This window comes from Vanellus vanellus, assembly GCF_965231255.1.
Source record: "Vanellus vanellus genome assembly, chromosome: 1".
Taxonomy (NCBI): Eukaryota; Metazoa; Chordata; class Aves; order Charadriiformes; family Charadriidae; genus Vanellus; species Vanellus vanellus.
Genome location: NC_138905.1, coordinates 66,638,965 through 66,663,094, shown reverse-complemented (window position 1 = coordinate 66,663,094; position 24,130 = coordinate 66,638,965). Strand labels below are relative to the sequence as shown.

Here is a 24,130-nt window from a genome sequence, read left to right as displayed (position 1 = left end):
TGTAATGCTAAAACAGGTTACAACAGGATTATTTTAAGTGACAAGGAACACTCTACCTGGCATTGTGGAACTAAAGCAGTGTTTTCCTGTGGTTTTGGATGCTTAATTCCCTAACCTCTTTCACCATATTCCCAGCTCCTGTTCATGTCATTTGTTACCCTGCAGAATCACTGGCCTTCCTCTAGCAACCTCCAACTGTTCGGCTGGGTGAGTGGCAGCATGGCCTCCGGCTTCTTTGGGCTGCTGATGTTCTGCTGACTACCCTGCTGCCTGGTGGGACAGATAAAGATCTGACTTGTCACAACCTTTGCCTTAGTGGAGTGTTACTACGGTTTTTCATTTTCTACCCTGATGCCAATTCGCACAAAACCAACAGGATTGCAGAAGGCCCCTCTGTACAAATGAGTTGAATTTAGCCACTGGGCTCAGAAGTCACCAGAAGGGGGAAAAACGTTAACAAATCTCAGTTGTAAAACCCTCCTTTTAGAGAAATCAGGCTTTAAAAAGCAAACCTTGAAACACAATCTACATGCTACTATTTGTTGTAACAAAATGGATAAACTATGCATGTGATACTATATTTATTTCTATTCGTTGCCTTCTTTTCCTCACCTGGTTTGACTGATAATATGAGAAACCATAGGGAGTTCTTGGTGCAAAATCATTTTCAGTAATCCCCATGTTATAGACACGCTCTGGAACACTGGATGCACGGTGCAAACTGCCTGTAACCAGAGACTAATATTAGTAAAATTTTAACAAACCATTATATTGTTATAAAGGATGATTTACAGTACTAGGGAAATTTCCCAGTCTGCACTGCCATTAATATATATCAGCTGAAAATCAGACAGGTGAATGTGGAAAAAGGTTTGCATTCAGTGTATCACATTAAAAGAAACATGGCTAAGCAAAGTTTTCTGAGGATACAAGCCATTTTTTTTCAGTTTCCTATTTATTTTACTTAAGGCATATGTTTAACTTTCAGAAGCCTTGTTGTTCATGTAGATATTTAATGAAAAATGTTTTAACATAGCAAGCTGATAATTTAAATTTTCCAGATAATGATGGATTATTAAGTACTGAGAAAAGGTATCATGGAACACCTCTTAAGAACACTTATTTCCCACTGTAACCACTTTGAATATATATATATGGTTTACATTACAGGCTGACTATAACATGAAAAGTAAACAATAAATTAAAATATTGCAGCTGTAGATTGCAGATGAGAAACATGGGTTGATCACATACCTCTGCTACTGTGCACCGTACAGATGCAATTTTCACAATGTACCACTGTAAATAAATAGCATACACTGACTATAGACTGTTTATTTCATAGTTGTCTACCTCAACTGCTGATGTTTCTTCGCCCATAAGTGCTCGTTTAGTGATAATATATTGGAGCAAGTAATGCTTCACTAATCTTCTCAGTGCTTCACCAAAACAGCGCAAAGAGTCCACGAACAAATTCCATGGTTTATGAAGGCACACGGCATATGATGCTGTAAAGTAGGGGTGTTTAATGACACTTCAAACCTGTACCTGAAATGTTCACTAATCCTACAAATAATGTAGGTCTACAGTGTATCTGTTCTGATTCTTTTATTCTATGACCCAGCTTTGAAAATAGAACAGTGCATTGTGATTAATTCTTTCATTATGTCGTGGTTTGGCCTCAGCCAGCAACAGAGAACCACGCAGCCGCTCGCACGACTCCCACAGCCGTGGGAAAAATCAGCAAAAAAAGGGCAAAACTCGTGGGTTGAAATATTATAATTTAGCAGAACAGACAAAGGGAAAAAGAAAGAAAGAAAAACAATAACACCGGTAAAGGAATACAAGAACGCGATTACAGTACCGCCGCGAAGCGCACCGACCGGACCCGCACCGCCGCGACCCGCCCCCGAGTGGCGACTGACTCCCCCCCCCCCCGGCTAGCTCCTTTTATAGCGGGCATGGGTCACGTGGTATGGAATACGTGCCTCCCCTGCCGGCTCCTTGGAAATTAACCCCATCCTTGCCGGAACCAGGACATTATCCACCCCTTATTCCATACCATCTATGTCATGCCCAGATCTTTCAGTTCCCATAGTCTATGAGCCATCCCTTAAAAATGTCCATTAAGCTCACGTAGTCCATGACGGTAGGCTCCAGCAGTGAGAACAGTCTCTCAGGGCACATAAGATGATGTGTAGTGCTGAACTGGTGGGTGCTGTATTTGAAGCTCGTTACTGGGGAATGCAATACAGTCCATGCCCACGGTCCACAGGTTGAAGATGTCGATCTCAAGGAAAATTGCTGGGCGCCAGATACTAAGATCAGTTCTTATTACATCATAAAATTATTCACTGGCTATTCTCACCCAAAATCAAATCCCCATAAGGTACACATCGGACCTCCCCATCCTCTCGCATCACCCACCAAGTGCACCCGGGTCCTTGTGCAAAAGCAATCCCACGGATGGGTTTGCCTTTGCCTGAGGCAGGGCTAACCCAGACTGTCTTTCCTAACATATTCTTCATATGCACTACAGGGACTTTATCCCCTTCTACTGTACGTGGAAGTTTTGATTGGGCAGGGCCAGCTCGATTGGCAGATCCCCTAGTGTTAACTAACCAGGTGGCTTTTGCTAAATGAGTATCCCAATGTTTGAAGGTCCCACCCCCCATGGCTCTCAGGGTAGTCTTTAGCAGTCCATTATATCGTTCTATCTTACCCGAGGCTGGTGCGTGATAAGGAATATGATATACCCACTCAATGCCATGCTCTTTGGCCCAGGTGTCTATGAGGCTGTTTCGGAAGTGAGTCCCGTTGTCCGACTCAATTCTTTCTGGGGTGCCATGTCGCCATAGGATTTGCTTTTCAAGGCCCAGGATAGTGTTACGGGCGGTGGCATGGGGCACAGGGTATGTTTCCAGCCATCCAGTGGTTGCTTCCACCATTGTGAGCACGTGGCGCTTGCCTTGGCGAGTTTGTGGGAGTGTGATATAATCAATCTGCCAGGCCTCCCCATATTTATATTTTAGCCATCGTCCTCCGTACCAAAGAGGCTTTAACCGCTTGGCTTGCTTAATGGCAGCACACGTTTCACATTCGTGGATAACCTGTGCAATGGTGTCCATGGTCAAGTCCACCCCTCGGTCACGAGCCCATCTATATGTTGCATCTCTTCCTTGATGGCCTGAGGCATCGTGGGCCCACCGAGCTATGAATAGTTCACCCTTACGTTGCCAGTCCAGATCCACCTCAGCCACTTCAATTTTAGCAGCCTGATCTACCTGCTGGTTGTTTTGATGTTCCTCAGTGGCCCGATTCTTGGGGATGTGGGCATCTACATGACGTACTTTCACAACCAGATTCTCAATCCGGGCAGCTATATCTTGCCACAGTTCAGCAGCCCAGATGGGCTTACCTCTGCGCTGCCAGTTGTTCTGCTTCCACTGCTGTAACCACCCCCACAGAGCATTTGCCACCATCCATGAATCAGTATAGAGGTAAAGTACCGGCCATTTCTCTCGCTCAGCAATGTCCAAAGCCAGCTGGATGGCTTTTACCTCTGCAAACTGACTCGACTCACCTTGTCCTTCGGTGGCTTCTGCAACTCGTCGTGTCGGACTCCACACAGCAGCCTTCCACTTTCGATGCTTTCCCACAATTCGGCAGGACCCATCAGTGAACAGGGCATGTTTCTTCTCATTTTCTGGCAGTTCATTATACGGTGGGGCCTCTTCTGCACGCGTCACCTCTTCCTCTGGTGATATTCCGAAATCTTTGCCTTCTGGCCAGTCCATGATCACTTCCAGTATGCCTGGACGACTGGGGTTTCCCATTCGAGTTCGCTGGGTGATCAGTGCAATCCACTTACTCCACGTAGCATCAGTTGCATGATGTGTGGCAGGGACCCTTTCTTTGAACATCCAGCCCAGCACTGGCAGTCGAGGTGCTAAGAGGAGCTGTGCTTCAGTGCCAACCACCTCCGAAGCAGCTCGAACCCCCTCGTATGCTGCCAATATCTCCTTTTCTGTTGGGGTATAGCGGGCTTCGGATCCTCTGTATCCCCGACTCCAGAACCCCAGGGGTCGACCTCGAGTCTCCCCTGGTGCTTTTTGCCAGAGGCTCCAGGTAGGGCCATTCTCCCCGGCTGCAGTGTAGAGCACATTTTTAACGTCTTGTCCTGCCCTGACTGGCCCCAGCGCTACTGCATGAACTATTTCCTGCTTAATTTGTTCGAAAGCTTGTCGTTGCTCAGGACCCCACTTAAAATCATTCTTTTTCCGCGTCACTTGATATAGAGGGCTCACAATCAGACTGTAATTTGGAATATGCATCCTCCAAAAACCCACAACACCTAAGAAAGCTTGTGTTTCCTTTTTACTAGTCGGTGGGGACATAGCTGCTATTTTGTTGATCACATCCATTGGGATCTGACGGCGTCCATCTTGCCACTTTATTCCTAAAAATTGGATCTCCTGTGCAGGTCCCTTAACCTTACTTCGTTTTATGGCAAAGCCAGCTTTCAGAAGGATTTGAACTATTTTATTCCCTTTCTCAAAAACTTCTTCTGCTGTGTCGCCCCATACAATGATGTCATCAATGTACTGCAAATGTTCTGGAGCTTCACCCTGTTCCAGTGTGGTCTGGATCAGTCCATGACAAATGGTGGGGCTGTGTTTCCACCCCTGGGGCAGTCGATTCCAGGTGTACTGGATGCCCTTCCAAGTGAAAGCAAACTGTGGCCTGCACTCTGCCGCCAAAGGGATTGAGAAGAATGCATTGGCGATATCAATCGTTGCATACCACTTGGCTGCCTTCGACTCCAGTTCGTATTGAAGCTCTAGCATGTCTGGCACAGCAGCGCTCAGCGGTGGTGTGACTTCATTCAGGCCACGATAATCCACTGTTAGCCTCCACTCTCCATTAGATTTTCGCACTGGCCATATGGGACTATTAAAGGGTGAGCGAGTCTTGCTAATCACTCCTTGAGTCTCTAGTTGACGAATCAACTTATGGATGGGAATCACAGAGTCTCGGTTAGTACGATATTGCCGTCGATGCACCGTTGTGGTAGCAATCGGCACCTGTTGTTCTTTGACCCTCAACAACCCTACCACAGAGGGGTCCTCTGAGAGACCAGGCAAGGTGGATAACTGTTCAATTTCTTCCGTCTCCAAGGCAGCTATGCCAAAAGCCCACCGGTATCCTTTTGGGTCCTTAAAGTATCCTCTCCTGAGATAGTCTATGCCAAGGATGCATGGAGCCTCTGGGCCAGTCACAATGGGATGCTTTTGCCACTCATTTCCAGTTAGGCTTACTTCAGCTTCCAGTACAGTCAACTCTTGTGATCCCCCTGTTACTCCAGAAATACAAATGGGTTCTGCTCCTCTGTAATTTGATGGTATTAAGGTGCATTGTGCACCAGTGTCCACCAGAGCCTTATACTCCTGTGGCTCAGATGTGCCAGGCCATCGAATCCACACAGTCCAATAAACCCGGTTGTCCCTTTCCCCCACCTGGCTGGAGGCAGGGCCCCTCTAATCCTGATCATAGTATACATTACTCACCTGTTGCAAAAATGATTTGGAAGTCCCTTCAAGAGGATCGGAGGTTAGATCAGGCCTTCCATTCTGTCTGGGGAACTGTCTGCTGGAAACAGGAGCTGCACTTTTTCTGGAGGGATCCCCTTTTGTGTTTGTTCTTCCTTGCAGCTCACGTACCCGTGTCCGTAGTGCTGAGGTAGGTTGTCCATCCCACCTCCTCATGTCCTCTCCGTGGTCACGCAGGTAAAACCACAGGGTGCCTCGTTGTGTGTACCCCCTGTACTCTTCCTCTTGAGTAGGGAAACGCCTGCTCCTAATAGCTGAGATGCTGGCCTGTACAGGTGGGGTGTAGGACATACTCTCTTCAAGTTGCTGGACCTTCTGGGACAGTTTCTCCACAGCTGAAACGAGGGGGGAAGATAGGCTTTCTTCATATTGACGGAGTCGTCCAGCCACCTCATCCACCGTTGGTCCCTCTTCACCTCTCCATTCCATCACTGCCAAGGAGTTGGCATATGATGATGGTGCGCTCCGTACAAACTTCCGCCATATGGGCCTTGTGCACTGGACTTCATCAGGATCTGTGGGTAACTGCGCATTATCTGGGTCAAAGTAAATCATCTCTCGTACGGCTAATTCCCTTAGGTACTGGATACCTTTTTCCATGGTGGTCCACTTGCTTGGACGACATACAACATCTTCACTGAAAGGATACCTTTCCCTTACACCTGCCAGGAGTCGTCTCCAGAGGCTGAGGGCTTGTGTCTTTTTCCCAATTGCCTTGTCAATGCCTGCCTCCCTAGACAAGGATCCCAGCTGCTTAGCTTCCCTGCCCTCTAATTCCAAGCTACTGGCCCCGTTATCCCAGCATCGGAGCAGCCAGGTGACAATGTGCTCACCAGGAAGTCGACTGAAATCTTTTCGCATATCTCGCAGCTCACTCAGGGATAGGGATCGGGTTATTACCTCTGGTTCTGTCTCTTCCTCCTGTTCCTTTGATGGCCCTGGTTCATCATCATCCTTTACTATGCGAACTGATTTCTTGGTGTATTTCTTCTTCTGTATAGGAGCAACTGATACTGGCACAGGTTGGTTGTCCAATTCAGCTGCAGTGCCTGCCACTGGGGTTTGAGTGGCTGCATTGCCTGTCACCAGGGTTTGAGTAGCCACAGTGCCTGCCACTGGAGTTAGAGTAGCCTCATTGTCTGCCACCGGAGTTGGAGTAGGCATAGTGCCTATCACTGGAGTTGGAGTAGGCTCCTTGTCTGCCACCGGGGTTGGAGTAGCCTCCTTGTCTGCTGGTCTGGCTTTCCCCTCTTTCCCCTGAAGGTCCTGCATAGTACTGAGCAGTGTTTGGTAGATACTGGCCAGGGCCCAACACAGTGCCATAAGTTGTGCCTCTCTGGAATAGCCACAGCATTTTCCTTTGAAATATTCTATTACTTTATCAGGGTCCTGTAGTTGTTCAAGGGTGAAGTCCCAAACCATTGGAGGTGAGAAGTTCTCTAGATATCTGCCCATGTTCTCCCACATCCCATGCCACCCCTGACTATCTGGCCTTGGGACAGATTTCTGAGTGGTAGTCTTAAACAGCTTTTTTACCCTAAAAAAGACTTGAAAAACATTCAGGAGACATAGCAATAGGAACACGCTGGTTTGAGCATCCCAAGGATATTCAAAATTCTCAAGAGGTGTTACACCTGGCCCAAAGGAGAAAAAGGAGGCAAAAGAGCTGGGGAAAGTATCTCCCCCTGTTTCTCCCATAGATTGGGTGTGATTATTGATAACTTCTGAGAGACGGTAACCAAGGTATGGACAGGACAGCAATACTACATAGAAACCCCAACAAAGCCACTTGAATAGTGATGTTACCATATCATAAGCTGATATTGCACAGGACAGCAAAATTATAGTCCTGATCCCTCTCCCTGAGATAACAAACAGCATCACAGGGAGTACATACAGCATATAAGAATTTACATAACACAGCCATGTAAACAAACGAAGCAACATTGTAACCGGCTACTATTTAACTAATAGGAGAAATACATATAAGAAATCCGTTTTAACAAGCTCTGGTCAGATCTGTTGTTATTACAACCCTTCGAGCCCCACGTTGGGCGCCAAAAAGGACTGTCGTGGTTTGGCCTCAGCCAGCAACAGAGAACCACGCAGCCGCTCGCACGACTCCCACAGCCGTGGGAAAAATCAGCAAAAAAAGGGCAAAACTCGTGGGTTGAAATATTATAATTTAGCAGAACAGACAAAGGGAAAAAGAAAGAAAGAAAAACAATAACACCGGTAAAGGAATACAAGAACGCGATTACAGTACCGCCGCGAAGCGCACCGACCGGACCCGCACCGCCGCGACCCGCCCCCGAGTGGCGACTGACTCCCCCCCCCCCCGGCTAGCTCCTTTTATAGCGGGCATGGGTCACGTGGTATGGAATACGTGCCTCCCCTGCCGGCTCCTTGGAAATTAACCCCATCCTTGCCGGAACCAGGACACATTAAAACTGCATTCTCCTTTTAATTAAAAACAAACCAACTAAAAACTTCAGGCTGTTTTTTTTTCACTGTTACAATGCATTTTCAAAGAAAAAGTGCTTCTATTAATATTTTTTTAAAGCAACAGATACTGCTGAAATAGTTATTCATGAGACCCCTGTGTTACTATGAGAATCTGCATATAGGAATATAAATAACACAGGTTATAACACACAGAGGTTTAAAGAAGTGAAACAGAAGTTGAAAGCAAGATATACCTCAAATCAGTCATAAATGGTGCCAGCGTGTGCTGCAGACGTTTAGGCTCAACAGATAATGGTGGTCAAAAAAGAAGTTATTTGGCCATGAATTTTCAAAATAGCAGGTATTACCTGAGTTGCTACAAAAAAAAAATAACGTAAAGAACCAATCATTAACTTGGTCAAACTGATGAAGTCCCCACTTGTAAAAACAGTAGGAGTCATATGCCCATGGCCCATGGGAATTCAGGTGCCTGCTGGGATTTTTGAAGCAGCAAGTGTATGTGTGCTAAATAGCTGAGGCTTTCAGTTTGTGCAGTTAGACTCAGTGCTCTGTTAGGTGCATGTGGGTACCCCTAGGAACTTCGGTACTCCCATACCCTTGATCCTTAGTGTCTGTAGGTAGTAAAGGGCTTGACAAGAATGAAAATAAACAAGACACTCATGTAACAACAAAAATTTATGAATGATTCTCACTCACACGTAGCTACCTGGATATGTTCAAACTTGTGTATAATATAATACAGTATAATACAATACAATAGCAGACTGCAATAATTTCAGGCCTAATTCAATCATACTTTGCAGTTATTTTGCTTATTTAATCATACTTTCCGATTCTTTCATTTTGACCATGAGAGACAGATTTAAACATGTATCAGGTGACTTGTTAAGGCACATTCACAGTAACTGCGTCATGAGAGTGGAATGATGCAGCTTGGTCAAACTCATGATTTGGATTGTAATAATTCCTTTGTGACATTACAAGGTTACTGTAGCCCAAGGGTTATCCAAGTACATGAGAAAGCAGGAACAGGAAAACATTGTTTTATACTGCAAAAAATTCCTGCCAATGTACACAGACATCCAAAATCTACAAATTCATATAAATCTCTCATTTGTGTGATATAATTCCCATATCAATGTACCATTTCAGGTGCCCAATAAGACTCCATCTTAGCCTATCGTCTGTACCTGCTTTTTAAAGATTTGTTTTATTCATTGCTGCTTATTAAAGTACTTTCGTATAGTATATAGACTTTAAATACATATACATGTACATTTCTGTTTCTTTATAGTTAGCATTTTTTTGTCCAGTTTACTTTACTTAGTGAAAAATGACTCTCATTTATTTAGCTAGTCAGGGCATAAAGACCTTTTGAGCAAGTAATCTGTGCATGTTTTAGGTAACTCTAAATGCCTTGTCTTTACTAAAAAAATAAAAAAGGAAGATAAATTAAAATAACAAGGCTGTCCATGAACTAGTTGAGGATAAACTACATATCTAACACTTCTCTCTTTGCAAAAGCAAAATACAGTCAACCAGAAACTGCAAAACTCGGTTACCTTCAAGTAGTCCTCTTTTTTTTAGACTTCAGTCTCCCTGTGAAACTATCCATCAGTAAATATTTTTCTCTTTCAGAGATAAATACAATCAATGTTAGCTTATAGAATTTCACTTTGAATTTACAGTATCTCTTGCTTGCTCTTAGCACATGAGTAAATTATTTTGCTAGCATTTTACCTGTAGATTTATTAGGTAGGCATAAAAAGTCTTTTTTACTGTGCCAAAAGCCAGTGTATTAAAGGAAAAAGTGGTAAATAAAATGCTGTGTCTTTCCATTAGTTATGAGATGCAGAATAGGTGATCTGATCAAAACTTGCCTCTGTCAGTGAGGCTCCCTTCAGCTTATATTCACCATACTGAAACAACCTACAAGTTTTTCACACCTTTCAGATTTGCCCAGTATTACATTATTCAAAAATCATTAGGCAGTTCTTATACACTCAGTGCACTGTTTTTTTTTTTTAAAAAAAAAAAAAAAAAAAAGCCATGACTTTTTTTTTTTTAAGTTTTATATTACAGATTCATTTACTGCTAGGATTAATATTTTCTAACTATGAGACTCGGTGTTTTACGTCTCACAAAAACTTTCTCTTCAGAAAATATGCACACGATTCAGTTACTTATCCACAGGGGCCAATGCTATTTGAGAGGCCATAGGATACCACACTTGATTTCCAGCAGCCAGTCAAGAAAAGGACGGGTGTCCTACAGGCCCTGCGTCATGTCTGTCAACCCATGAGGATATTTTGGAAAACTCAGGCATCTCAGACAGCAGCAGACACCCATGTGTGGGCAATTGAGTGGAACTGTTTATCACAGTCCTCCCCTCTCCCCTGTCAGTATGAACTGAAGCAGCTCAGGAACGCTTTGGATGCAGTCAGGAAGAAAACTAAATTCCTTTGCTCTTCTCCACACTTAAAATAAAAGCTGTACAAAAATCACCTGATATCACAACAATTCTGTCAAAATTTTGAGATCTGACAAAATAATCAGACTATCAGGAGCGAGATTGTACAGATAACTGAGGAAAAAATCCCATCCTTATTCATAGAGGCTCTTTGTGAGCCCTCTTTGCTCCCCTGGACACGACAGCTCCAACATCTCCAAAGGCCTTGAACGTTCCTGCCCAGCAATCACTGCCTATGGCTGCAGACAGATCAATCTCCTGTTCTCTTGGCTTGCAAAAATAACAATGACAAGAGGCACCTCTAAGATATATGACATATGAACAAGACAATTGTCCTCCGTTAAGGAGTTAGATGTATCAAATTCCCCCTAAATCGCGTTCAGTGTTAACTCTCAGTTGAGTCTTTTTCAGCGCTTTTGTATTTGAATGGTTACCATACTATTACCAAATTTTGGCTTTAAACTCCACTGCAGGAATCAGTGTAGCTGTACCCTGTACACAGATGTCTATTAAGGACTGCAATATTTTCATGCATCCTGAGTGCCCACCTACTGGGTATCTATTGTCCACTCTTGCTCAGGGCAGGTGGGTGATTACATCCACAACAGAGACCCATAAGTGCTCCTGGACTGCCATCTTTTAATCCTTTTTTATACTCCACCACTCACGATGGACTGAGATGGTGGCATTTAAGAACAGCATATCAAAAACTTCACTGAATCACTTCATCTAGAGATCAGAGACACTTCTTTTTTGATCATGAGCCTTCATCACTCTGCCAGCACATGCCTGGTCCCAAAGGAGTTTTTCTAACATTTTTTACTTTGTGCCAGTCAGTACATTTACACAAGTGCTCAAATTTGAGAAAATTTCTTCTGGCTCAGGAAGAAGAGGTGAGGAATTTAATGAAACCAACAACAAGTGGAATGCACTAACAAGGAATTTTTTCTACTTCTTTTTCCCACAAAGATATAAACAGAATATCACTACAAAGCAGTTAACATGGTCAGGATTCTGCAAAATAGAAGGCTGAGGATAGAAAACTCCCCCAAACTCCTGAAAGCAAGTTTAACAAATAATACTACTAAGAATTTCAGAAGTGAAGAAATGTGAAGAATAAATAAGGCTCTGATTGTAACCCTCTTGTATCTGACATTGTTGATTCGGAAATCACAAAAGTTTTAATTCTGTTTTTTAGAAACACACTGTGTTTATAAAACCCTGTGTTAGAGAAAGAATCTCTACACAGACAGCAGTTCATCAGGCTGTTTGCTTTTGTATGATATATTACTCAGTCCTTCCCTCCTTTTTTTATAGTGGAACTGATAAGGATGTACAGGATGTACAGGAAAGTAGACTTTAGTCCAGGGATTATACTAAAACAGAAACACCACAAATGAATTCAAAAAGCAAACCAAAATCCACATGGAACAAGATCAGAGGCAAGTGAACTCATAAATAGAATAAAGCTTAATAGACTCCTAAAGTGTACATAAAATAATTGATACTGTTGCATCATATGCGTGCTGAAAAACACGCTATTAATGTGTATGATTCTGAATGCCATTTTTCTTTGATAAGGCTGAACTATCTACCATTTCATTTCCACCTTTAAATAGCATTCAGAAATTTTATATAGCTGCTTTAGTTGTTCAAAATTTTTCAAGGCAGGGTTAGCTTTAATTTATAAAGGTTCAGCAACTGATGAACTAGAAAAGTTGCAGCTGTTGTTAAACTACTGCTTGAAAAACTATTAAAAACGTTTGACAAAGTCTTGAAAGGAGTTGGGGCAGCACATGACTTCAATGATCTGGCAGCTGCTGGAATGCTCAAATCTGAGGATGGCCTGAATTTCTATATTATAAAAAAGAAGAAGAAACACGTCCTCAAAAAGGGGGGAAGGGCATAAAACAACAAACAATATGGGGGTAGGAAGCAAAAAGATGTTTTTCCATTTAAAGGTAATGCTGAAGGCTAAGCAAACACCTTAAATTTGAAACTTTAAGGAGGAATTATGCTGCCTGACAGACTTCAAAGCTTCCAGTTCCAGTAGAAAATGGTTTTGCACAGATGATACCGGCTAAGACCTTTACTACCACTGATTTTTCACACCCAGTGGTTATGTGCTTGGCTAATTTTAGGCACCTATGTGAATACTCTGGTTAGGTATGTGCTAAGTACCTTGCTGAACAGGGTCTGAAATAATCCTACAGATAGGACAGTTATATCACAGGGACCTGTTCCTTCTAAATCTTTGTATCACCTTCCCTGCAACAGCAAACAATATGGGACCTGTGGTGAATGTAACTAGAAAACTGTTATAATTCTGAGAAAGTGAGTTTTTGGCAAGTAAAAGAGAGCATATTGTTAAAAAGTGCCCTACATATAAGAATTCACACGTTTCTCGAAGCATAGAAAATTTTGAGCAAGTCTATGATGAAAGCACATTGGGATACACATGTATACATACATACATTTCTCAGGAAAGTCAACATGTTAAATACATGATAGGCATTTGATTCACGTTATAGATATTTGAGAGAGAGAGAGTTATATCCAAGTACGATACATGAATATATAACATATATCTAAACACATGCATAAACATATGGAACATTTTCCAGTTCCATTTATTTTTTCTGAGTTTTGCAGTGGGATTAAAAAAAAAAAAGCAGGGCAAGCTGGGTATAAGAATACGTTTCAAAGAAGAAAAGCTCATTTTATGCATGAACAATACATGTAACAGATATGACATTTGCCACTCCTGATCCTGAAGCTTAAAAGTTTTGGTGACTCAGAAATCCAAAGGGCTCAAATACTTGACCTTTAGAAAAGCAAAGCAAACCAAGACAACTATCCCCAAATCCATCAGATCTATTAAAAACAAAGCAAACCAACAACTATCCCCAAATCCATCAGGTCTGTTATATTCCAGAGAAGTTAAGATGAGTTAGGAGGATGGGAACTTTGTTCTCATAGTGTTTTATGCATGGTTTAGAGACGTGATCTCAGGTTCACACCACCATCTCATTTATTAACTACTGTTTAAAAAGTTTTCCCCAGGCTCTCTATTGGGAGAAGAGGAAATCAAGCCACTCTAAAAGTGTTTAGAAACCTCATTTAAATGAGACCTGCCAAGCTAAAGACACATTGCACAGCTGTGTATACCTGTTTACGCGATGTGTGTACTTAACTTTTCTGAGCAGAGTATGTCTGTGTCTGCATTGTATGCATTTTTGCCATGAGGTGTTTTTTAGATGGAAGCACAACAAAACATTCCTCTGCCTGACAAGACAGACGAGTGAAGTACAGTTACAAATTTAAAGACCTTTGGCTCACAGATTTTTTGCAAATGAAAGGCGACAGCTTCTTTAATGACAACAGAGCAACAGGGTGTATAGCCCGCGAGTCGGTCAAATCTTCCTATTTAAAAACAGGATTGAAGTTTTCGGGGTAAGGCTTGCTTGATTTCATTTATGTATTTACTTAAACCCCTCGAGCAGCTTGCCTTTGGCCCTCAGCACCTGCCAAAGTCACCCTGTGGCTTCCCGAGGCTGCAGTCAGGCCCCTGGTTGGGGCAAAAGGCGCAACTGTGCGGACCTTCCCGACGGGGTCCGGCCTTAGCGGCTGTACGCTCCTGGAAGCGGGGGAGGGGGAGGGTCGGCGTCGGTTTAATACCGCGCACCTCAACGAACCGGGTTAAAAAAGAAGGGAGCGCAGCCCCCGCCGCGCACCCGAGTTACGGCGCTGGGGAGGGGAGAGACTTCAGACCCGCTCGGGTGGGGAAAAAAAAAGAGAAGGGAAAAGGCGGCAGAGCCACGATTTTCCGTCAAACCCGGAAAGGCCGGTGAGCGCTACCGCCGCTGCCCCGAGCCGCCCGCACCTCCCCGGGACGGGCAAGACGCGGAGACGGCGGGGGCCTCCCGGGACCCGCTCGGGTCTCCCCCCGCGGCCCTTTCCCGTGTTCCCGCCGCCGCCGAAACCGCCACCGACAGCCACCAGACAGCACCGAGCGGTGCGGGGCCGGGGCGGGCACTCACCGTTGTGCAGCGAGCCCCGGCTCTTCCTAGCCAGCGTCTGCTGGACCTGCCGGTGGATCCGCAGCGCCTTCTCCTCCCCGGCCCGGTCGCCCGAGAGCTTGAGCCTGGCCTCGGAGGGCAGAGCCAGGCTGGAGCTGTCCAGCTCCCCCAGGATCTGCTGGCCCAGCACGGTGCGGATGTAGCCCTGCTCGGCGGCGGGGCCGCGGCCGGCCATGGGCACAGCCGGGCACCGCTCCGCTCCGCGCCGATAACCTGTTGCGCCGCCGCCGCCGCCGCCGCCTCCTCCCCAGCACGGTGGCTCAGCCGCTGAGGGCCGGGCCGGGCCGCGCCCAGCGCCCAGCACCGCCCGGGGCTCTGCCCCGCCCGCCGCGCAGGTGCCAGGCGCGGCCCGCGCCCCCGCCCCGCTCCGCCCGCCGCGGCCTCCCGGGGCGGGGCAGGGCCGGACAGGGCCGGGCCGGGCCGACCCGTCCCCGCTCTTGCCGTCCCCTCCCCTTCTTTCGCTTCCCGCCGGGGCGAAGGTCCCGGCGCAGCGGTTTGGCCCGGCCCGGCGCAGCTCTCGCCGGCGGGGCGCGGTCGTCGCCTCAGGCAGCCGCCGCCTCAGGCGGCCGCCGCCCGTCCCCGTACTCCCCGCGCGGCAGCGGGGGCCCGGCGCGGCCCGCCCCGTCCGGCAGCCCCCCCCGGGGCCTCCCGGGGTAGCAGGGGCTGCGCGGCCGGGGAGGGACCCCCGGGGCGGGGGGGATCTGTGGAGCCTTGTCCCGCGGCCGCCGGGAGGGCGGGTTCCTGTGGCACACGTACCCCCGCGGCAATGAACACGGGCATAGTTTTTAAACGCGCTGGAACACCTCTGCGGTGAGGGCAGGCCGGGGGAGCTGGGGGTGTTCAGCCTGGAGAAGAGAAGGCTCCGGGGAGACCTTATAGCGACCAGTACTTTTCCTACAGGAAAGGCGGTGAGGGACTCTGTCAGGGAGTGTAGTGACAGGACGAGGGCTAACAGTTTTAAACTGAAAGAGGGTGGATTTAGATTAGATGTTAGGAAAAAATTCTTTACTCTGATGGTGGTGAGGCACTGGAACAGGTTGCCCAGGGAAGTTGTGGATGCCTCATCCCTGGAGGGGTTCAAGGCCAGGTTGGATGGGGCTTTGAGCAACCTGGTCTAGAGGGAGGTGTCCCTGCCCACGGCAGGGGGGTTGGAAGTAGATGATCTTCAAGGTCCCTTCCGACCCAAACCATTCTATAATTCTATGATCGTCCCTTATAGATCCTTTGTGTTATGTTATAGATTTAAGATACTATTATATTTTACACATGGTTGCAATTTGCGCACATGTAGGTAAGTTTCAACCTGAAATATAAGGTGTGAAACAGCTTTAAGTACAGCAGTCCCTGCCTGTGAAGATCAAAGTTGGAGGCAGGATTGTGTTAGGGGGCTGTAGGGCTGCTGGTTTGGGAGATTTTTCTTCTCTCTGGGTTTTTTTCAGGCTGTCCTAAAGATTCGCAGAGGGATGAATCGAAGACGGAATTGCGCAATTAAAGGCTGGAAAAAAAAAAAAACCTGACTGGCTCTGCCCCTGCGAAGGTCTGTGCCTGCCTGTGTGATCTAAGTGGCTTCTTACGCACTGAAACACGGCTCAGGGCATGTGAGCAGGAGGAAGACTGAAGTTCTCACACTATCTCAGGACACAGCTTGGAGTTACTGTTTAAACAAACACACTACTCACAGTGAATTGAAAGGAGGAGGAAAAAGGGAACATGCAATGTCTTGGGGATAGAAAAGTGCAGGCGTTAGAAAAAAGTAGATGATTTTTTGCGTGATTAAAAAAAAAAAATCCCCAGCAAACTAAATGTAGGTATTTTAATAGAAAAGCTAATTTTTCTTAAAAGTCAATGAAAATTACTGTAGCTTTTAACTTCATGTGTTGCTGTTCCAGAGACATGCTGGGACTCAAAATGAGCTGGTGTAGCTTGTTTTTTTCCAGAACTTCAGACAGCAGTGAGGGTACAGGGTGGCTGGGGAGGAACTGGGGCGATTCTTGACTTGGGGTATACCGTAATGTAAGATACTGGGGCACCTTCTTTATTCTCAGAAAACTCAGGATGAGGGGAGGAACTGGCTTCATGCTGTGGAGCCCAGAATCCTTTTGCCCTGATTTACTCTTTGTCTCTCTTCCATCTTTTTCTTTAAGAGGGGGAGGGAGCTCTGGCCTTTCTTGTCACTTGGTCTGGCTAATGTCATCTCCTTTTGTTCTAATGTGGCATATGACAGGAGAGGTCACGTTAATGATATGTGAGAATAACTTCAGTGATTAAGTGACACGCTCCTTCCTTATAAATGGGGAAAGGTTATGTATGGGAGTAGAAAGTTTGGAGATAAGCTGTGGGGTACTGTCTGGGAAAGAGGAGCAGGAATCTGTGGAGAGGAGGAAGTTGGAGGTATGCAGCAGAACTACAACGGACAGGGGAAAAATGTAACAGAAGAGTGGAAGGATTAAAAAAATGAAAGAATGGGCAGGATAAGGCAGGAAAAACAATGGGGAAGACACATCACAGCTTGAAAGGAATGTAAAATCTGTTAGAAACTATGTTAGACCCTTTTGCTGACACACAGGCAGTCAGAAAAGCATTTCCAGTAAACAATAGATACTACATTCTCAGCACGTATGAGTAAGGACTGCTGAGGAGATTAGAAAATAGTCTAAAAAATGTGAAACATTTCCTCCCCTCCTACTTTTCCCTGCCCTCTTCTCTATTCCTGAACTCCAGCAGAAATGTGAATTCTGGATAGTTTTTATAGTTGAAATCAGTTTGGATTCCCACACAAAATACACCTGAAATTAATTCAGGATTTAGGATATACTCTTGCAGAGGATGTCCTCAGATGCTACAGATATCACATATAGGTTTACAAGCTCTTGGCACATTGGCATTACCTCTGTTGGAAGAACTGTTGAATTGTTATCAACTTTATTCTGCAAGTATGTATGTTTATTTGTGCTTGTGAGATCCATGGCAAACGAAATGGCAGTTTGCTCTGGACTTTAAAATCTTTAATGAGTTTTCTGAGATATTTTTCTCTCCTTGTAACTAGGAAAGCTGACTGGAAAGTTTGGGGGGGTGAGGGAAGGGGGCAGAGAAAGAATTTTGTCTGCACAGCAATTCAGACAATGCTTAGCCAAGATCTGAAATAGAAATTAATTAAGGTCTTTTTTACCTGTAGAAAATAAAAAGAAGTGTCATGTAACTGATTGCTGCATCAACAGCAATCCCTTGAAGTGGACTCATGTTGGATTAACACCTCTTCTCAACTGAATTGCAAAAAAAATACCCCGAGTCTTTTGAGAGGGAAATACTTTACCAGTGCCATTTGCAGATGCAAAACAACATAGCTGGGGTTATCCCTGAAAGGATCACAACTTGTGATGGATGATTGCTTATGAGATTTTTGAAAAAGATATTTAATTATGACGCATATAGTGACTAAGGGATGAGGAATCACAGACAAAAATATTTGCTTTCTGTCCAGTGTCTGATGGAGTCAAGCAGATGAGAAAACCAGTTATTTCTTTATAAGTTTTATTTCTTATTCTGACCAGAAATGCTTGATGCTTGGCCTAAACCATGCAACCTTTCTCCATCAGAAGTTCCCCACAAATAATGTTTATGTTAAAGTTGTGGTAGTTGGTCCTTTCACTCTTTTTTCCTGTCTCCCCACCCCTCTCTCTGTGTTAGGGCTTATGGAACAAGCTGGGTTTGTACTGTGGAAACAGATTATTTTCAGCTGCAGGAACCTTAGAGAAAATGAGTGTAAGTATGAACATTGAGGTGTTCAGTTTAAATGTGAAACAGCTCGGCAGCAAGGGCTTCATCTTAAATACACACATTATTCCTATGTGCATCTCTAGGACCACATGGAAAACAAAGTGCTGTTTGCTCAGGGGTTTCTTGGTTTGGTTCTTTTTCCCTTTTCCCTTTTCCCTTTTCCCTTTTCCCTTTTCCCTTTTCCCTTTTCCCTTTTCCCTTTTCCCTTTTCCCTTTTCCCTTTTCCCTTTTCCTTTTCCCTTTTCCCTTTTCCCTTTTCCTTTTTCCTTTTTTTCTTTCTTCTTTCTTCTTTTGGATCCCATGGTTGAAGGCGTTATATGCAAGTGCAGGACAGTCAGGAAGCAGCCGGACTGTTTCTACATCTTTCCTCTTCCTTCTGGTTTCATTTGAGCCACCCCTCCGGGGCAGAGGGAGCCAATTCTTCCCGGCCGGTGAAAGCCCTGCGAGCGGCGAGGGGCCACACTGCCACCGCGTGTTCCCTTGCTGGAACGGCACGACCCGGCCTGCTCCCTGTCGCTCCTCCCAGGAAGGTAAAACTTACGAAGCAGACCTGGGGAGCACCCGGAGAGGAGTTAATTCCATGCTTAAAAAGCCGAGATCGGTATTTTATTGCAATTTTATTTGTTACAGGAGGTAGAGCTGGAGTTCAACCCATCTGTCTTTTGCACCAGGCACTTGTATCCTGTACTGTCTTACAGTAACATATCCATATCTTTCATCCCAGCATCATTTTTGGAAGCAGAGAAACAGAAGATCATCTATTTTGTCCTGTAGGATAATTTAAAGTAAAGATTTTTTTTTCAGAGCCACCTAGGGGAAAAGTGCTACTTTTGCCTTGGTAAAATGAGTGTGATAGCAGTTCTCTGCCTGACATAAATGTGACAATAAAAGCAGTAAGAGCCATGACTGGGACTTTATACCTGACCTAGACAGAGTTCAAGGGAGCGGCAAATTGCCTGAGGAAAGAAAGCACACACAGATGTGCACACACATACATACACAAGATGACAATGATCCTCATTGCAACATGACAAACCTTCATTCACTTTGATGAGGCGAGTGTGCAACTGCTGGTTTTGGAAATCCAGGCCATAGCCTAGAGCTGACCAAACATCCTAACTTGAGAAATGTCATTTCAAAACTGCCATATGGCTGTGAGCTTTGCTTTTTGTCTCAAGAGAGCCAAGGGCTGCAGGAATTCGGGATGGTCCTGAAACCACAGATAACAGTGGCTCCTCAGGCATACGGCTTTTTTGTTGTGTGGTAGGGCAGGACTAAGTTGCATTGTGACCTGGGTTATAAAGCAATGTTTGTTCCATCAGTCTTGCCTTGATTTGTTTGTTTCTGCGGGTGGAAGCATTGGTTATCTGGCCCACCTATAGCAGGGTGGCCACTGATGTTGGCCGATGTTGTAGCCCTCAGGTAAAATCTCTGCTTGAGCCACAGACTGTTGAGCAGTTTTGCGTGCTGTCAACTGCCGCATGGAGCTTGAGCTGATGGGAATGGGATGCTACTGCTAGAGATCTGCTAGAGACCTACATTGGGATGCATTCAACCAGGGGATATTCTTGGATGCTATGTCTAGCAAAAGTTGTGGGGTTAGATCATTCTCTGATACGTGAAGTAAGATAGAGCAGTCTCCAAGAGAAAGGGGTGTGTGTGTGTGTGGGGGGGGGGGGGGGGGCTGTGTCTGCCCTTGTATACAATGACATCTCTCCTTTGTGATGCTGTAAAAAGGTTTTGACGAAGTGGACGAAATAGCAGGAACAGAGATAAGGTTTTTAATGGGCCTGACTATGAATCACCTTGGTGGAGATTCCCCAGCGGAGTCCAGGCCCGTTCTACTTGTTAGTGGGCTCCTCTTGGCAGAGCTGGTAAGGGAGAGCCTGGTTGCACAGCTCCACTGGGAAGATATTTTTTTCAGTGAGCAAGAGCAGAGGGGACAGGGTTAGTCTAGCTTTTCCATCTCCCTGCAGATCTTTTGTGTTTGGCAGGGCCAGCTGCACACTGTGAACTGGTGGTGGTGGGAAGGGGGGGGGAGGGGGCAGCAAGTTCTGGGGGAAGGTGGTAAAACCCCTTCTGTCCTAGCTGGTCAATATCTTGTAGATAACATTCCCTTGACTGCTCTCTTCTTATGCAGTTTATCACAGCTGGCTCAAGGCTTGCTAGCAAAGCAGGCAAAACTGAGCAGCAGGGAAGCATGGGCAGAGTTGGAAATGCCGCCTTTAAGCATTGATAAAGTAATAGCATGTCCGTGTGTGGCACTGTTTGTTTGCCGCCCGAGTACCCGCTGCCCTCGGCAATTGCCTGTGCCTAAGGCTTGCTCTCTTGTCTTCATTTCTTTTCTTTCCAGGTCTGTTTTGTCCTATGGTTCCTAGTCTCTCTCTTTAGCAATCAAGTGTAATACTTTAAAAGTGTGATTTTCTTTTTTTTTTCCCTTTTTTTCTTCTTTTTAGGATCAGAGATGCACATAATCAGTTTTTCGAACAAAGGTTGTACTCTGCATCTGTCAGTTCTTGAGTCATCGGGGCACTGGGGAGACAGCCAGGAAAGATGTAGGAAGACGTATTTAAATGGGCTTATCAGATACTATGCTAAAAAGAGCAACAATGTAAAGTGACTTGTTCAAAAGGTTTGGAATGAAAGGAATGAAGCAGAGCTAATTTCAGTAAGCTGCAATCAATGCTCAGAGTAACACACTTATTCAGTTGTCTCAGGCAGTGGTTGTTTTTCCATGCATTAGCATTTTGGTCACTGTAGTAAAAGAACACATTGTATATGTAGGTGGAGGTATGAATACTCTTAAACTCTTGGCAGAGGAGCACAATACCATTGTTTATTTGAGTTGTTATTGCATGCAATATCATCTAGAGGCTCTGAATTTTATCAGGGCCCTCTTTTGTTAGTGGCTGCACATGAGAGATTTTTTGTCTTCATCTTGTGGTACAAGTAAAGAATACATCCAAATCACTGACGTCTCACCTTCATGTACAAGTCAGGGATGGAGGATTTAAATGCTATTCCTGAAGAAATGTGGTAACCCAGAAATTGAAAACCATTTTTTATATTTTGGCTCCTGATTTTGAGATGTAGGAGATGTGTTTATTGAGTACATAGTATAGCAATATTTTAAAACAATCTTTTTTCTAGTGTTAGTAGAAAGTTTTTTACTGGTTATATTTCCTCTATCAAAGCATCTTTTGAGACAAAAATGACTGGTAGACAGTAAATTATCCATGGCCCAGCAATGTGCCCTTGTTGCCAAAAAGGCCAATGGAATCCTGGGCTGCATAGGGAAGAGTGTGGCCAGTAGGTCGAGGGAGGTCATTCTCCCCCTCTACTCGGCACTGGTGAGGCCACAACTGGAATACTGTGTCCAGTTTTGGGCTCCCCAGTTCAAGAGGGACAGGGAACTGCTGGAGCAAGTCCAGCGAAGGGCAACTAGGATGATTAAGGGCTTGGAGCATCTCCCTTATGAGGAAAGGCTGAGAGAGCTGGGACTCTTTAGCCTGGAGAAGAGAAAGGGGAGACCTTATTATGGCGTACAAGTATCTAAAGGGTGGGCTGAAGGAGGATGGAGCCAGGCTCTTTTCATTGGTTCCAAGTGACAGGACGAGGGGCAATGGGCACAAGTTAGAACACAGGAAGTTCCGTTCAAATACACGGAAACAGTTCTTTACGGTTCGGGTGACAGAGCACTGGAACAGGCTGCCCAGGGAGGTTGTGGAGTCCCCTTCCCTGGAGATTTTCAAGACCCGCCTGGATGCAGTCCTGAGTAATGTGCTGTAGGCAATCCTGCTTTAGCAGGGGAGTTGGACTAGATGATCTCTAGAGGTCCCTTCCAACTCTGATAATTCTGTGATTCTGTGAAAATAAAATTTTGTGTTTTTTTTTTTTTTTTTTTTTTTTTTAAATCAGACCTATAAACCCCCCCTTCCCCGGCAAAAAGAAAAGTATTAATTCTATATCCTAATTTTTTTCCCTATTTTATTTAGTGAAGTTGAAGAAAACGGGTATGAAGGGATTTGAGGAGGACATCTACTCATTTTCTGCTGTAAATTAGGATTAACTATATCTAAATTATCACAGATATCTATCTGCGACTTTTAATATAATAATTTTTTGAATAAATAATTTTACTATATTATGTAATGCATGATGGGAGGCTATTGCTGTATGATACTGAGGATGCACACGTGAAAGATCTATTATAATAGACTATCATCTGCATAATGCCAGTGTAATGCATCCAAACCAGTCACCATAAGAAAATGACAGAATACATTAAAACATACAGGAGATTAAGTTGGAAGAAAACCAAAGTGTACATGCATATTCAGTTTGGGTTGGATCCTTAATTCTTCTTTCACAGCATTGTGCACAAAGCAGACACAGAGCTGGCTGGCCTGTTTCCTTGGGAAAGGCAAATCTCAGACAGGCTCCAGTTGCCAGAATAGTTTATAAGCAATCTGTGTGTAGGACCAGCAGGTCCAGCTGGACAACAAGAACTGCTGTCGAGAGCTGCTCTATAAACACAGTGATTTCCCAATGGGCTTTTTTCTTTTCTTTTCTTTTCTTTTCTTTTCTTTTCTTTTCTTTTCTTTTCTTTTCTTTTCTTTTCTTTTCTTTTCTTTTCTTTTCTTTTCTTTTCTTTTCTTTTCTTTTCTTTTCTTTTCTTTTCTTTTCTTTTCTTTTCTTTTCTTTTCTTTTCTTTTCTTTTCTTTTCTTTTCTTTTCTTTTCTTTTCTTTTCTTTTCTTTTCTTTTCTTTTCTTTTCTTTTCTTTTCTTTTCTTTTCTTTTCTTTTCTTTTCTTTTCTTTTCTTTTCTTTTCTTTTCTTTTCTTTTCTTTTCTTTTCTTTTCTTTTCTTTTCTTTTCTTTTCTTTTCTTTTCTTTTCTTTTCTTTTCTTTTCTTTCTGGCTCAAAATAAATGCAACCAGATCTGCAGTATAAATAGCTTCCTTGTTTCCTATACTTTTCAATTCTTATAACTCTCTCTCTTTTTAGGTTTTGCTGTTAGCGTAGATAGCGGTGGGTATAATACGATGAAAACCTTCATATTGTAGGCACTTCCAGCACAGTTTAGGGAGTGACATAAGAACAGAAAAATGTCTGTCCTGGATCAGATCAAAGATCTAGGTAGCCTACCATGCTGTCATGGTGGCCAACAGTGGATTTCTGGTATAAAACCAGCGCAAAGGTGTAATAGTACTCCATTAGTATACTTGTGCAGCTTACAGCAAAGTGCAGCTCAGGGATATCTTTAGTCAGAGGCAGTACCTTTGTGTTTAATTGTCTTTAATGATTTTCTCCCATGAATTTGATTAATGTCTTTTTGCATCACTATTGCCCTTTTGTAATGGGAAATACAGCTTAATTATAGGGTATGAGAAGTTCCCTTTTGTGGTTTGTGGTTTGGTTTGTTTTTTTTTTTTTTTTTTAATATGCTAGATGATAATTTCACTTGATGTAATCTATTTTTGGTATTATGAAAAAAAGGAATAAGAGTTTCTTATTCATCCTCTCTGTGCTACTGATTATACAGTTCACTATTATGTTCCTCTGCAATTGGTTTTCCAGGCTGAAACGTCCTAGCCTTTTAATTGCTCTTTGTGTGCAAATTGTTTCAGACTGAAGATCATCTTTATCGGCCTTCACTTTTTTAGCTCAGCTCTGCCATTTTTAAGATGGGATGATGCCAGAATAGCACACAGTATTGAGGTGCTGAGAC

At 44.3% G+C, this 24,130-nt stretch overlaps 1 protein-coding gene across 1 annotated transcript in view; it reads right to left on the bottom strand.

Annotated features, from left to right (window-relative positions):
* PKP2 (plakophilin 2) overlaps positions 1 to 14,799 on the bottom strand; it is a gene marked incomplete at its 5' end in the record, with an annotated part of 49,998 nt that extends 35,199 nt beyond the window's left edge. The window contains 2 exons of the mRNA XM_082482122.1: positions 613 to 721; positions 14,582 to 14,799. Of these exons, the coding sequence (XP_082338248.1) occupies positions 613 to 721; positions 14,582 to 14,799 (327 nt within the window). The remainder of the gene's footprint in view (positions 1 to 612; positions 722 to 14,581) is intronic.
* Positions 14,800 to 24,130: the final 9,331 nt, after the last annotated feature.